Below are 15,322 nucleotides of genomic sequence, written 5' to 3' on the forward strand. Positions count from 1 at the left end.
TTGCTAGAGGGCAACCTGTGGATGCTCGACTCAGGAGTTTGGAGACTTGGGCTCTTTGCTGTGTTCCTTAAACTGTGTGTGGAGACCATCTCCCTGCTGCTGCTGCTGTCAGGGTGGGTGCTTGGTCTGCAACATGGCGTTTCCGACGTGTCAAAGAAATGAATCAAGGACCCAGGATTTGCCAGCAGGACATCACATCGTAACAAGATCACTGATGTTACGCACCTGTCAATAGTTTCGGTGTTGTGGTCTATAATAACATGTATCGTGTAGAATATACAATGCACACCAACACGATTCAGATTTAGTTAGAGCTAACTTTATTTGTAAGTACAGAGAACATATATCACTTTATTTTTATTTTTGAGATGCAATCCGTTTTCCTTCTTTTGCAATCCAGCTCAGAGTCTCTCAAAGGACCCAAACATACTTAGAACAGGTAAATGTAAACTACAACAGTAAATTAGAAAGAAATGTAGATTTAGAAGACAAACGAACCCTTGAGAACATTTGCTGTAATGGAGACATGGAGAAAGAAATCAGCAGGCAGTATTTCTGCTAAATAAACAGCTTTGTTTCATAAAAAAAAAAAGATGTGATACAAGGAAAATGGAAATGTCACAGACCCTATATTCATATTCTGACAGCTCCGCTGTAGATAGCATGAGCTCCAGAATAGGCTGACATTATATCCCCTTGTCTGAAACAAATAACATTTTCCAGCTGTGTGTACTTTTTCTCCAATTTATTCTTCTTTCCCCGAGACACTGAGCAGTAGTACATTGTCATAAGCATGTCTGTTAGAATGATTGCTGGCTAAGACAGAGAGAAGCATTGAAACTTTATTGCATGAACTGCTGTTATCATCTAACATGTGCAAATATACACAGAGGGAAGCGACAGGGGGATGGAGGGATAAATGAAAAGGTGGTTGGGTAGATGAGGCAGATAAAGCAGGTAAGCGAGGATTGCTAACCAGAAGAGGAGGCGGGAACTTTAACATTACTGCGCAACAGCTTGTCAGAAACACTTATTCATTAAAAAAAAAAAAAAAAAAAAAATCCCACCAATACAAGTTTGTCTCTTTGAAAAGAGTCAAACATGATAAACCAGGAGATCCAGCGAGGCACTGCAGTGGCCTGGGAGAGCGAGGAGACAGAGTCCCAATTAACTACGGCGTCGCTGCTCAGTATTGATGCACGGTTCGAAAGCGGATTCATTCTCAGAGGTAATGGAGCAAAACTGCTGGAAATAATCCAGTGCAGTACAAAGTGATATTTTAATTTTGTCCCCCAATCAGTGTATTCTGTGAAGGAGCACAGATGATCTGGGGAAAGGAATCTGCTGTGATCTCTCTCCTGGCTCGCTGTCCCAAACACTTCATGCTTCACTGCCTTATGAGGAAACATTGACACTTTCTGCAGATGATGTGTGATTTTTCTGTCACCGGTCAGAGTAATTCAACATTCAGTCATCGCTTTTTAGGGTGAAAGGCCTGCAGCAAACACTGGGGCAAAACTGAGTATAATTTTTGTTTATTCTCACTGGTTTTTAAATGTGCTGGACAGTCATTATAGAGCCAAAACCACAGTCCTTTGCACTAGATTAGATTTATTTGCTGTGATCCAGACAGCACTTAGGGGCTAGTTTGGATATTTTGCATCAGAGTATGGTGTGCATGTGAATACATTTAAATATCAGCTGGTGTGTTATGGGGGAGGGGCTGAATTTGCTCTCACACGCGTGCACATTGACTCATTGGTACAAACACACCCACATAGATGTATAAAGCAGAGTGCTGCTGCTGCTGGGAGTCTCCAGAGTCCCTTATTAGTCCGGCTAATTTAACATCATTTGACAGAGAATTAATCCATAAATTAATCAGCAGAGCCTCAGAAAATAACATCACATGGCTCCATTACAGCACCATGTAATCCCATTTACACCTAGCATTGAAAATCCCCATGCAGACAGACCATCCGCCATAATCTCTGGTTCTGAAGAGACCGTCAAACTGCTTCTCTGACAACTTTTCCAACATCACACAAACCAGACACTCTAAAAAGACCTCAAATGCCACGTCTGTGTCAACAAACCTCTAAATATTCATACAGATACGCTTTGAATTAAGAGCCATGTTCAAACCAACGCTAATCCTATTTGCATATATCCACATTTTGAGGGTGGGTGGGGGTTAAAATCAGACATGAGTAAGAAAACACCTGCAGAGATCTTTTAAAAAAGGAAACCACTTACTTTCACTGGCCTTCGACATGAGATGTTTCTGGTGCGCCCTTGTCAACAAACCATCTTTATTGTGCTTCTCTTCTTGCAATAAAACCCCATACAAAACTATGGTCTCAAAACCAGATGGACAAAATGTGATTTCATTCTTCAGCCCCTCAGTGTACTGTGCTGTCATTTCTAAGGAAATGTTGGGGAGGGGTTGTGCCTAAATGCTACAGTGATTACACATTCCCAGAATGCACCGTGAACAAAGAAAAACGAAGATTGTTCCCATACGAACAACAGCGACTGTGTAATACATCCACAAGTCTATTCTTCTCATTTGAAACCAGCAAAGTATGAAATCACCGAGCAGTCAGAGACAAAAAGTTCAATCCACTCACGTTGAATGTGTGAGGCAACAGCAATGCACGTAGTTAAAACCCTGTTAGCATTAGATATATTTAGCTCACATTAAGACTAGTTTCAGCAGTGGAATGTATCACATTTCAAATACATGATCTTACTCTAAAATATTTAATGCTATTTTCCACAAGTTGACGGATGTGCGCAAAGATGCCATTATTTGAGTTAAATACCACAACTATGGAATTACTTTAACAGGGGACTCAGTAATTTGCTCCCATCAGGTATCTGGATATGAATACGGCCTCATTGTGCATCCCCCAGTGCACCCAAAGGAATATATACATATCTAGGGCCACAAACGCCCGTCTTCCTCTTCCTCCTCATTTTAAATCTCCCCGTTTCTCCAGCTGCCACCATTTCCGGGATCATATCGTCTGAACGCCTGCCTCCTGCCACTCCCCCCCTGCGCTCTATTCTTCAATTTCCAGTATCAGGTCATCTCCCTCCAGGGAAGCATCGGGTGTGACATGAATAGCCTTAATGGTCCCAGCCATTGGGGAGTTGACCACAGTCTCCATCTTCATGGCAGAGAGGACACACAGCGGTTGACCTTTCTCCACCTGTAAGAATTGCAAGCACAGCTCAATAAAAACACGTCAAATGTACAGATCGAGGAACAAAACCAGCTGGTTTAAATTTGGATGTTTATGTCTCATGAAACTCAGAAATTTAGATTCTACTACAGCAATGTCTGAGGTTTTTCTCTTTAGTCCGCACAAGACTCTTCTGAGGATGTCTCAGGTTCAGAAGTGTGCACTACTTCCAAGCACTTTGTTCTCCAATGTTTTGAACACATTTGTCCTGTTTGTTATTTATTCTCACTGCCTTGCTATTTATTTACAGAAAAGAATTTTGCTGCTGAGGCCAAAGAGACAATCTTTGAAAAAAGACCTTGCATTGACTCAACGGGATTAGATCAAGTATCCAAATGTTAGAACATTAAGAGCAATTACAAAAAGCAGAAGTATTTTAATTGAAATGAGAGATCACATGATGAGGAGGGAAAAACTGTAAAAACCCTAAATCGACTGACCTTGGATCCAACTTTTACTTTGACCTCTAGGACCTTTCCAGGCATCGGTGCTCCCACCTGGCCCCGGATGGACTTCTGAGCTTTGGGATGGAATTTCATTTCCTGGGTGAAGAGATAAAGAAATACTTAACGCATCCATCTGTCTGGTCAGTCACTCTTCCAAGTACCCCCACACATGCCTGTCGCCATTTATCCACTCATCCAGGCAATGATCTATCCATATTGTCATAACTGCCCATTGAAATGTTCCTCCCTGCTGAGTCCCCTTCTACACTTCACAACCATCTGTTTCTATGAATAAAAATCACTAGGGATAGACTGTCTGTCACGAAATCTGTTTTTCCTTTTCAAATCCGACTTCAACGTGCCAAACATTTTTCAAGAATCTTCCCTTGCATGCTTTATACAATTATAATTCAAGGATATCCATCTTTCACTCAAACTATCCAGTCTAACGGTTATTCATCATTTACCAACTCGCAAGTTTGTCCTTTGATTAAAAGTATTAATTTCTCTGCAACGTTCAGTCAACGTCATCAACCCGTCCACTTTCCCAGCTGTATCTCACGTCTCTCCCCAAACATTTCCTGCGTACCTTCATGGCGACTGTGTCTTTAACAAGCACAGATCTCAGCTGTCCATTGAGCTCAAAAAAGACCTCTCTCTGCCCGGCCTTGTTCAGGTCACCCAGTGCCAAGGCCTTGATGTGGAGGATCTTCCCTCTCTCCAGCTCCACCTGAAACACAACAGAGAAGATGAGAAGCGCAGCAAGAAAAATTAAAGAGGGGACGGTGTGCAGGAGGAAGCGATGGCGATTATATTGCATTAGAAGACTGAAATTAACACATGGATACTCAGTTCACAAGTCCAGCTGCAGCAATAAAACAGACTGCAGAGCCCGTTGGAAGAGAAAAAGTTAACTTAGGCAGACAATATTTCCTCCTCTTCCTGAGTTCTTATTGCTTTTAGAGTGGGCTGAAAGCAATAAGACATCCTATGTCTGTGAGAATTTTTATTTGACACTCAATAAGAGCGTTTTTTTTTTTTTTAAAGCGGTTTTTAATGTCACCACATCCAGTTAATTTCCTGTATCTATTTTACCTCTGTGCTTTTTACTTAACCTGCGTGTGCTGAAGTGTGTTTGTGTAAGACGGCGAACAAAGAATTGTCCCCGTTTACAGGAAGCAACTTACATGTTAGCTCTGTTGCTAATGTGGTGTATGTGTTTGGGAAGCGCTGAGCTCAAACCACTATAAGTGCCAACCATTTAGACTAGGGGCTGTGGGTTAATACTGCTCTTAACAGAATAGTGTAGTGGGGTAAAAAAACAGGCTTATGCAAATTTCTTAATCACAGCCTAAAACATGCTTTGTGTGACACTTCCTTGAACGGCAGTTTGGAGTTTAAATTGCTGCTAAAATCGCTTTCTGCTATCAGAGAATCATCAAATGTAAATTTTTTGATAGATTCAATCTGTGTTTTTAGTTCACACTGCAGGCAGTGTCCCTTCAAATTAACTGAACCAAGTGTGCAAGCACTTTAAACCACACAAATAGGCCGTAAGCATAAAAATGTTCCCATTTAGTTCAAAGTCTCTCCAATATTTTTTTAAACTTCTTAGCTATAACAATGGGAAACATCAATAATTACGTCTATAAAGAAGAAAACACAACTAAGCAATGATGCAATGGTTTGTGAGGACGACTAATGTACTGTATGCACATATAATTACAGTGTTTTTAATTCACTTTGCTTTTGTAATAATGTGAGTTTCCTAACTGCGGGACAAATGCAGGCTCTTTCATGCTGTACGTGTTGGTCAGAACTGGAAGCTTTGAAAGCTTAGTCATTTTAGACAGTCTCCAATATTCAAAAACTCAAAATAAACACTATTGTGAAAATACACAAAGGATCATTTTAAATGCCGTCTATCCATCCATTTTCTTCCGCTTGCACTCGACAATTAACCTAGTCCCTGGACTGTGGGAGGAAACCAGAACACTCAGAGAGAACCAATGCAGACATAACAAAACAGGCACACCGGCTGCATTCAAACCCAGGACGTTCTCACTGTGAGGTGACAGTGCACTGCCCTGGTTTTCAAAAAATCCTTTGCAGCCAAGAACTTGTGGACATCACCACATGGTGTTTTTTCTCCCCTTGAGATGCTCAGCCAGGCCTTCACTGCACCTGCATCGAGTTACTGCTCAGTTTTGTCTTCATGCACTAAAGAGCATCCTCTGCTGGTTTGTGATCAGGTGACTGACATGACCGTTGAAGAATATCACATTTCTTCACCCCAAAAACTCAGCACTGTGAAACGTTGTCCAATCGGTTGTGCAGCATTTGGCTCAATCTGAGCTGGCCAGTGCATTCCTAATTTTCTAAGAATGCACTACATAGCCAATTTGGCACCTTTTTCCCTCTGTGATACTTTTATTTTGTTTGTTTCTTTGCTTGATGATGACCACCTTTACTTGCATCAACATCTTTCTGCACCTTACATTGACAGTTCCAGTGAACACCTACCATGTGCAAGTGCAACACTTGAAATCAACTCTGAATCTTCTGCCTTCTCTGTCATAGAATAAAAATGGAGCAGGGCTCATCCTACCTTGAAAAAGAACAGCTGTAAATAATTTAAGTCCTGTAAGTATTTCTTTTTTACACCTCTTAAAGTCTGTGGTTCTGTCACATTTGACAGACAGAGGCGAAATTGCAGCACTGCTTACAGACCACAGAGTACTTAATAGAAAGCAACTGTTGATTCAATCAAGAGAAGCGGAGCATTTCTGTAATCTAGCTCCAAATCTGACCCAGGGAACCCCAATTTGATGACTCCTGTTCTTTGCCCACTGACCTGCAAAAAAAACCCAGCTGACACCTATGAGGAGAGTCAGTGTTTGGCCTACAGTCTGTAAGCAGTTTGATTCAAGTTCATTTTCTCCAGTCTTTTGAATATTCATACACCAGTTTGTGCCTATTTATGTCAAAGAAAACTCAAATCCCAGGCGCCAGGTGGCAGTTATATAATGCACTCTGGTGTTCTGCATACTCGTCCAATATTTTTTCTCCTGAAGATAAACTTTTCTCATGCGACACCATCCCCCGCTGAGTCAACTTGCATATAGATCCACGCTTCTGTGTACTTTTGTGACTTGAATAGCTCGCATTTCAACTCGGTCAAATCTGTCTGCACATTAAAAACATGTCACACACGCCTGTGTTTTCGAATCATTTAAGGAGCCATTTTTCTTTCACTGAAAATCAGATTCATAAGGTTAACTGACAACCTCTCAAATGACCTCAGAAAACATGAGCGACTCAAATGATTAGCTGTGAGGTTTTTTTTTGTTTTTAAAACAAGAACCTATTATTGTACTCTGGCCCCTTTTCTCCAGCAGGCTCCTGGGTGGTTGTCAATCTGCTTCTAGTGCTATAAGAGCAGGAGGAGGAAATGCTGCGCTGCTACTGACTGAGATCACACAACTGTGTCGTCTGTGTGTGTGGTAGAATTAATTCTGTTCACCATAAAAGTTTCCATTTTGGCCCAAAATTCATGTTTTGGGAGTGATGCAGAAAAATATCCCAGTTTATTTATATATAATTTATTTATTTATTCATTCATTTATATATTTAACACAATGTGGGTTTCCATCTGCTGTATATACATATACATACAGCCATATTCATTCTGCACATGTCCTCTGAGGCTAGAAACTGAATCTGTTTTTACTTTTACCAGACATGTCAATTCAGACATCAAATAGAGGAGACGTGGTTTAGACAGAATGACAATTAGAGAAATAAAGAGGCAGGCAGGGGGAATGACAGAGACATGACAGTGGGCCAGAGGAGGCGAAAAATGCTTCCTGTCTTTTGCACAGCTGTTAACTCTGTTGTTTGCTACCTGTGAGTGTGTCTTAAGACAGACGCGCCTCATCTCTGTGAAGCACAAGCAGGTCGACCACCTTCTCATATCAATTCCGATCAGTCGTGCTTTCTGGCTTGCCGGTCTTCCCCTCGACACCAGCCGCTCTACTTCTTCATTTATCTCACAGCCCTTCTCAAATCTCATCTCACTGGGCGGAAACTCATTTTTCCCCGTCTTTCTATTTGTCCAACTTTTTCTCTCTGGCTTTCAATCTCGCTCTTTGTCAGTCCTCCCATGTGTCACGGCTTTCTATTTTGTATTGTTATTTTGTTACCTATTTCTGGGGCCACTGCGACTCTCATGCCATTATTAATTTCCATCATCTGCCTCTTTCGGCTTCTCTTATCGGTTGTGTAGCTCTCCGCCTCTCCTACTTTGTTTATGCTTCCCTTCGTACCCCACACTGCCATCTGAGCTGCTGAGTGTCCATTGATATTCCAAACTAAACCTCAGTGCAAAGACAAAAATACACGATGCTGCAGATATGTATTGATCTTAATTTTATTCTCTTTCTCTGGGTGCTCCGACTCTTTCTTTGCAAGCTTTTGCCTTCTGTCTCTCTCTTCTTCACATTCCTTTACACTAAACTTCTCTGCAGCTGATGCTGTTTTGTTAGGCCCTTGACAGCGCTTTGCAAAAAAACACAGCTGCCTACCTTTTTCCATTTGTGTGTCTTCTACACTACATCTCCTCTCAGGCGTTCCTATATAAAACACTAACTGCATATAAGAAGAGTTTCTAACCATTTATGAATCTTTTGATTATTTGTTAGAGATGTGAATGTATAACCAACTATAAAATCCAACACTGTGTGCTGTCTGCAGTCGCCACCTTTGTTGCATAAGCTTCTCTACATTACACCTCTTCTATTGTTTCACAGTTAACCACCTACAGTCTTCAGGTTCTGAGCCCCACAGATAAGCAAGAGAAGTTATTTAAAGTCAGTATACCTACTAAAACAACTGCACACCTCAGACTTAGGACCTTCTTAGAATTAGTATGTATAACAAATTCTTCTGCACTTAACATCAGATAAACTACATTGATGGTTTCAAAGCCAATAAAATACTTTTAGACCAAACACTCAGCTGCTTCCTGCTTTGGTTTCTTATCACTATACTGTTTTTGTGTCTCACATACACACATCATGAATCTCTTCTAACCCAGCGACACAGTGCTCTTCTCGCCTTTACGCACCAGTCATGCAGCCTCCTGTCAGACTCACCTGCTTAGCCATTTTTGTTTATCATATCCCTGCGTTAAACAAGTTTCCCTTTCTGCTTAACACAATGTCTTTGATGCGACTTTATTAATGACTTGTGTCGCCCGTGACAGTAATGAGATTATGTGTCGGTGTCTGCGCACATTAGCGGTGATGGTCGGTAAATAAATGACTCCGTGTTTGTGAAAATCTGTGTTTATATTTCTGTCAAACATGATTAATAGCACACTGAGTCATCAGCACATGCCAGATACACGTAAGGCGATGTCGCCCTCCGCCTCTTTTTAGTGCTGTATGCATGTGTGGGGGCATGACTGCTATGGACTGACCAGTAACCCGTGAGTAGGTGTATATTTATGTATGTGTGCACATTAAAAAAAGGCATCAGATGTTTGTTTTTCTCCAAAGTGGTAACTTCTCTTATAAGAGGGACATGTGTAAATGGCCAGCTCAGCAGGACTCAGCAGGATACCCAATGACAGCAGACTGAAAAATAAATACAAATCCAATCATAGTTCCCTACAATATTCAGAACAAATGTTTGAGGCTCACTTTCCTTTCTTGGCCTATTTGCTAGATTTCCAACAACCTTGATGGGAAGTGCGGAACAATATATGATTACAGTGAAAGCCTTTATATCCGATTCCCACAACATCAGCTGCTGCAGGCTTTGGGTCTAGCGCTGAGCTCTAAAAGATGTGCCGGCTAAATCATTTTTGATCAAGACTTTGTGTCTTTTACAGACTATCTGCCAAAAGCTCATAAACACTGTCAGTTACAAGAACACAGTTAATAATGCATCTGCACTGCAAAAGTCATGTGTATTGACAGCTATCACCTCGGATTTGCCAGAAGCACCTACAAAGCTCCAGCTAAAAACTAACCGTTTCCTGTTTTTCTGGGCTTTTCTCTGCTTTCACAAAACTTACTGTAATTCTGCAAACTAGTCAGTACGGCCAAAGCTACAAACACCAATTGATAACTGTCACAAACTGACACGATGCTACCTACTCTTCTGCGCACTGGACTTTTTTTGTTGCCGTCACTCATTTGGCCACCACGCAGTCCATCTCCAACTTAACACAAGCTGTCAGAGTCTCATCAAATGCAACATCTCACATGGCCAAAAAGTCAATTCGTCCGGACCTCATGCAACTCAAAACTCCCCCCCAGTGACGGCTGCCTGTCTGTTAACGTTGTCAGTGCTGCTTTGATAGGTGCTCGACTGCCAGGTTATTAATATTTCACTGGTGATAACTCTGGCTTTCAAACATAAAGGCACGCGGCACCTAAGGAAACTAATGCATTATGTATCAGACGGTATGTCCTGAAGAATATAGGAAGAAAAAAGCGAATTTAGCCGACAGCACAATGTCTCACTGTCGATACGCGCAATTTAAAACCATGCCAACTCCAGAGAACTCCAGTTACAATAGTAACAATTCACGCTTAAATTCAGTGAAACAGCAATGAGACAACTGAAATCAGTCGTTCTAGTCTTTTAGCCTCCGTGAGGTGACTCACTCTCCTTACGACGGGTCACTCTTTGACAAGTTTTCATTCCACGGTTTGCTCGGCACCGCTAATCGGATCCGATCTGATGAAAGTGCCCATCGTCATGACAACAGGGGCAGGCTCGTTTCTGTGGCAAAGACTGATGTTGAGCACAAAACTGAGTGAAAGTTAAAAAAAACACAAAAAAAACGACAATAGCTCTGACGGAGAGGAGATTAGATAAACAGCAGCAAGACGAGGTGACAGCTGAGGTTGGAAAGAAACAGTGCACTCGGTAAGTGTGAATGACAGACACTTAGGCAGGGAAAATGCAAACAGAATCATTGAAAGCTAAGATGGGCTGTGTATATGAAGTCTTCAGTTTAAAGGAAAGACAGTTAGGAAATCAATTTAAATGGAAGGAAAGTCGATACAGCAATAGGCAAGACTGATTATTGATACTTTTTGCTTTTCTTCCTCTAAAATTGCAGATTTTTTTTTCTTGCTATTCACACTGACTATTTAGTATGTTGCCGAGTGTGAAAGGAGCTGAACAATGTATCCCAAACTGCAAATTCAAAGCAAATAATTACATGCTAAAACTGCTTAGGCTTAATCAAATGTTTGAAGGTTTTATTCTGATCTGTGGTTAGGGGTCTGGGTATGGGTCCCCTTACAGAATTCTAACTCGAGGCATCAAATGATTTGGGTGGATGAGGTGGAGCTGCGAGTCTTTAGGGTCAATACTAAATGAGCACAGTGGATTTTTCCTAATAATACAGCAGGAGGGTAGTAGTGCTTCCTATGTCTATATAAAAATCAATTAACACCAGCCTGGAAACATTTTGCTGCACTGAAATGAAGCCGTAATTAAACATGGTTGCCTTTCACTGCTCTGAATCACTGTCAGTCGGATCTGTGTGCGGCAGTCATACTGAGGGAATGAAGAGCAATTTCTGAAAGGAAGAAAAAGATGCAGGAGGATCAGATGATTTATAATGTATGAAGGCTGTTAGGAATATACTGGAATTTTAATACTCGTCAAAAGATTAGAGTTTGACGTAGAGTACAGAAAAGAACCCGTATGAAAGAAATATGTACTATATAGACAATTAGTTTAACATATGAAAACAAAATAAGGACGATGTATGAAGGCTGAGGGGAGAGTAGGCCGATTACTCACTGAGCTTGCAGCAGAATATCACACACTCTCAATGCACGAGACTTAAAAAGTAGATTTTAAGACACCATGGAAAATAAATCTGTGGGGTTTCTCTACAACACACCCATATTTATGAGCATGAATACTTCTGAAAAGCCTCCAACTACATTCAACCAAAACAGCAACAGGAGGCTGTACACACACAATCTCTACAAGAGAACTGGAGGTTTTTTTCATATTTAGAGAAAAAAAATATGTAAAATGAGTTAAAATAATGTGTTTATGGATTTAAAGGTTTTCAGTGACTCATTTTCCAGGGCGACTGCAAGTACCGACGAACTGACTGCTAATTTAGTTAGCTGGCTATATTTTGTCCATGTAGTTTAAGATTTCATAGTTATATTTAATTTGAAATATTTAAATTGAGGCACATTTAGGGGATCAAAAAAATCTTTTTGTATAGATCCTGTACGCCAAATGCTTGCACAGACAGCAGATGGCAACTCCTCCAGCTGCAACGGCAAATTTAATTGTATAGAAGTTTATGATGTAGCTGTGGCTCAGGTGGTAGAGCGGGTCGAACTGATGAGTATGTGTGATTGTTATATAATACAGCAGGAGGGTAGCGCAGAAAAAAAGAGCTTGTATGAAGGTGTGTGATTAGGTGAGCGATCCTTAGTACCAGTCCATTATGAGAAAATGCATACGGCACACTTGTATTTTTATTATTTCAGACCTCAGTAAACATTTCCTAATCAGTATATTCTTGTTTATTTTAATTCTTTAATACATTGTAGTGTCCTTTTGGGAAATTATGGCCCCTAGCAAAGCAGACAAAGAGAACTCAATAAGCCATAATGTAGCTTTCTTGTGAGAGAAGTCACCACCATAATTCCATGAATGGTCCCTGGTTTCTACATAAATCCAAAAAACCAAGAAGGTGACAGCTAAAAATACCAAACTCAAGGCTTCAGAATAGTAGTCGAACTAATGGCTGAGATTAGGGTGGAGTTGCTGTAGACTAACATTTTAGTTACAGTGTTACTGTAACATTTTAGTTAGTGTTACTGTAACATTTTAGTTAGTGTTACTGTAACATTTTAGTTACAGTCTACAGTAACACCAAAGTCAGCAGGTTTTCAGGTTTCCTCAATTTATCAAGGTGACAGGAATCAGTTCAGTTTCATTATGTTGTTATAATCAGCTTTATTTTACACTTCACAAGGTTAACATGTAATTGTCACGTGTGTAGGTTTAGTTAAGGTAAAGAACAAAAACACAGGAAGGGCTGCAAATCTTAATCATCTTTTTATAGAAGTCATAAAAAAAAAGCAGCAACAAAAATACTTCACAAGGTCACTTCAGACCTTGTGAAGTTAAAAAAAGAAATAAAATGTCACAGACATCTCTGCCCTGCCTCACCTCCTGCTCACTTGTTTTGTACTGATGCCATCTGGTCAGAGGTACAACCACACCTCTTCACCCAAACTGAAGTCTCTTACTATTCTAGTCCATTACTAAACTACAACTAATAATAGTTTTGTTTGTATCCAAGTGAGTTTACTCTTTAGGGACAGAGAAATCTAATAGAGTACCATTTGTATTCCTCAATACTGAGTCGCTCATCTTCCTACATGATCTGGCATTAAACAGACCAAAATCATGTCTAACCTCATGTAAAATTACAGGATAGATTTTGAAGGACAACAAAAGGTTATTAATACAGTTTTATTACGTTAACAGACCAAATCCATCTAAAAACGTTTCTTTGTGATCAGACGCGACTGTGACATTTGTAGCAAAAGTTTCTGTCAGCAGCTACATCACACTCTAATCTGCTCTTCAATCTGAACTTCAACAATCACTTTAGGCTAAGTTTTACTCAAAGTGTTAATGAGTAATGGGGAAAAAAAGAATAAAAAACAAACTAGTGTCCTTAAACGTGCCGTCTCCTTTTCATAGAGAACTGTTTAATAAATACCTGATAATACGGCAAATACCTGAAATTATTTCTGCTGACTGCATATTTATTAAAGTTTAAACTCTTCTCCATCCTGCTGATTCTACTCGTGTAACATTATGAAAGTGGCAGAAACTAGGTGACAGCCAGTTATTACCTGTACTTACATGCAAAATGATTCAACTCATGTATTTTGCTTCTTCTGACTGCACTGTTCAGCTGCCTCTCTGCTGCAGATTAAGCGAACACTATAATCTTTAAAAGTCAGCACCAGTTAAAATTTTTGGCATGACATGTTGGTCCCAGAAGTTTTCACAAGCCTCGTCTCAAACATCATACAACTAAATTAATCTGCTATTTCAGTGCAGGAAGGCCAATCTGCTGGGCACAGGGATCAGAAATCCTGTTTGTTGTTCCCCTGGTAGATTGTTAATATCTCCGTCCTCCCACTGTGTTATCAGCACTTCACTGTGACTGCACCAAACCGAATCAAACCTCAGTCATCCGCACTGACGGAAAGATCATTTCCTGCAGATAACGCCTTTTCTTTATTAAACTGTTAAAACATCAGAGTTAATTAAAGATAAAATTGGGCCATTAGAGGAATTAAGATTAAATGTATTATGATACAATTAGTGACAGTTACTTAACAATAACAAGTACACTTAGCGCTGAATCTAACGTGCACTTTTCTTCACCCCACTCCCCTCCAAAAAAAAAAAACAAATGATAAAAGAGGTGTCCACAGACAGCAGGGTTTTTTGTGCATTGTTAGCATTTATTTATTTAATATCCTTTAATATCCTATGAAGGTTGGCTTTGAATGCACAAGAATTAGGCTGAAAACAACTCATTTAATGAACTCTACTTAACTCAAGTCACTTCTCATCAGCTAACTGAATCCAAGAACATTTACTCAGTGACTGTTAAAATCCTGCTTCAATAGGGTGAGGAAAAAAACAGTTTTTAACCTCGTTTACGTGTCCGTGTGGTGTTTCATGCATGTTAGAGACGATATTGTGAGCGAAACAAGCTAACAAAGCCGTGGCAGGAAAAACAATTAGATTAGTGATGTAAAAACAGTGAGAATGGTGTAAGTAGTTACTTACCTCAAACTCTTCCGCAATCTTGGGTCCATCCAAGAACAGCCTAGTGCTGAGACAATCCACTGGGCCAAAGTTGGCTGAAAAAAGAAAACAGGAAATGACGTTTTTGTTAGAAACAGTGTTCTCTGCACATCAGTTAAAAAAGTTCAGAGATCAGCTCTCTGATCCAGGATCAGTAATCTTGATAACGCTTGTTTGGTTCTTCAGAGCCACAAGAGAATTAGATTAGCCAGGCCGAATTCAATCATCCGAACTGATGGTGTACTCTTGTGGTCATTCAAATGGGAAACATATCGACACTGGAAACCACGACCAGCAAATCTATGATTCTATCAGGAACTTACTGAGATAATTCACACTGACAGTGAAAACATCAACAGAAATAAGAAAAGAGGAGCGTTTAAAAAAAAAAAAAAAAGAAAAAAAAAAAGAAAAAAAAAAAAGAAATAGCTGCATTACATCATGTCTTTATGCTTACACGTCATAAAAGTCAGTCCCAAAGTAAAAACGCAAACACCTTTTTACTTTCAAGAACTATTTTTTAAATCCATATGCTATATTTTTACAGGTCATCCACAACTGTTGATGGGCAGACGGAGGAAATCCCACATTTTCCCCCAGATGTTGGCAAATTAGCCACAACCAGGTCCCTCCAACTTAAATTAATCTCTAAAGTTAAAAGAATCAGGAAGGAAAAAGGATTTTGAAATTTGTCCAATCGATCCCCCTGAAATGCTCTCCAGGAAGAATCCCACA

General features: G+C 40.1%; 1 protein-coding gene across 2 annotated transcripts in view; it reads right to left on the reverse strand.

Annotated features, from left to right (window-relative positions):
• Positions 1 to 297: 297 nt before the first annotated feature.
• The window catches only part of pcxb (pyruvate carboxylase b), a 291,593-nt gene continuing 276,568 nt past the window's right edge, over positions 298 to 15,322 (reverse strand). For both annotated transcript variants that reach the window (XM_084924410.1, XM_084924409.1), the window contains exons 24-27: positions 14,570 to 14,643; positions 4,284 to 4,424; positions 3,689 to 3,790; positions 298 to 3,215 (exon numbers count right to left, since the gene is read on the reverse strand). In XM_084924410.1, the coding sequence (XP_084780536.1) occupies positions 3,066 to 3,215; positions 3,689 to 3,790; positions 4,284 to 4,424; positions 14,570 to 14,643 (467 nt within the window). In that variant the 3' untranslated portion in view covers positions 298 to 3,065. The remainder of the gene's footprint in view (positions 3,216 to 3,688; positions 3,791 to 4,283; positions 4,425 to 14,569; positions 14,644 to 15,322) is intronic.

Source organism: Perissodus microlepis, chromosome 3 (genome assembly GCF_051167445.1).
Source record: "Perissodus microlepis isolate ML-2025 ecotype Zambia chromosome 3, ASM5116744v1, whole genome shotgun sequence".
NCBI classification, from domain to species: domain Eukaryota; kingdom Metazoa; phylum Chordata; class Actinopteri; order Cichliformes; family Cichlidae; genus Perissodus; species Perissodus microlepis.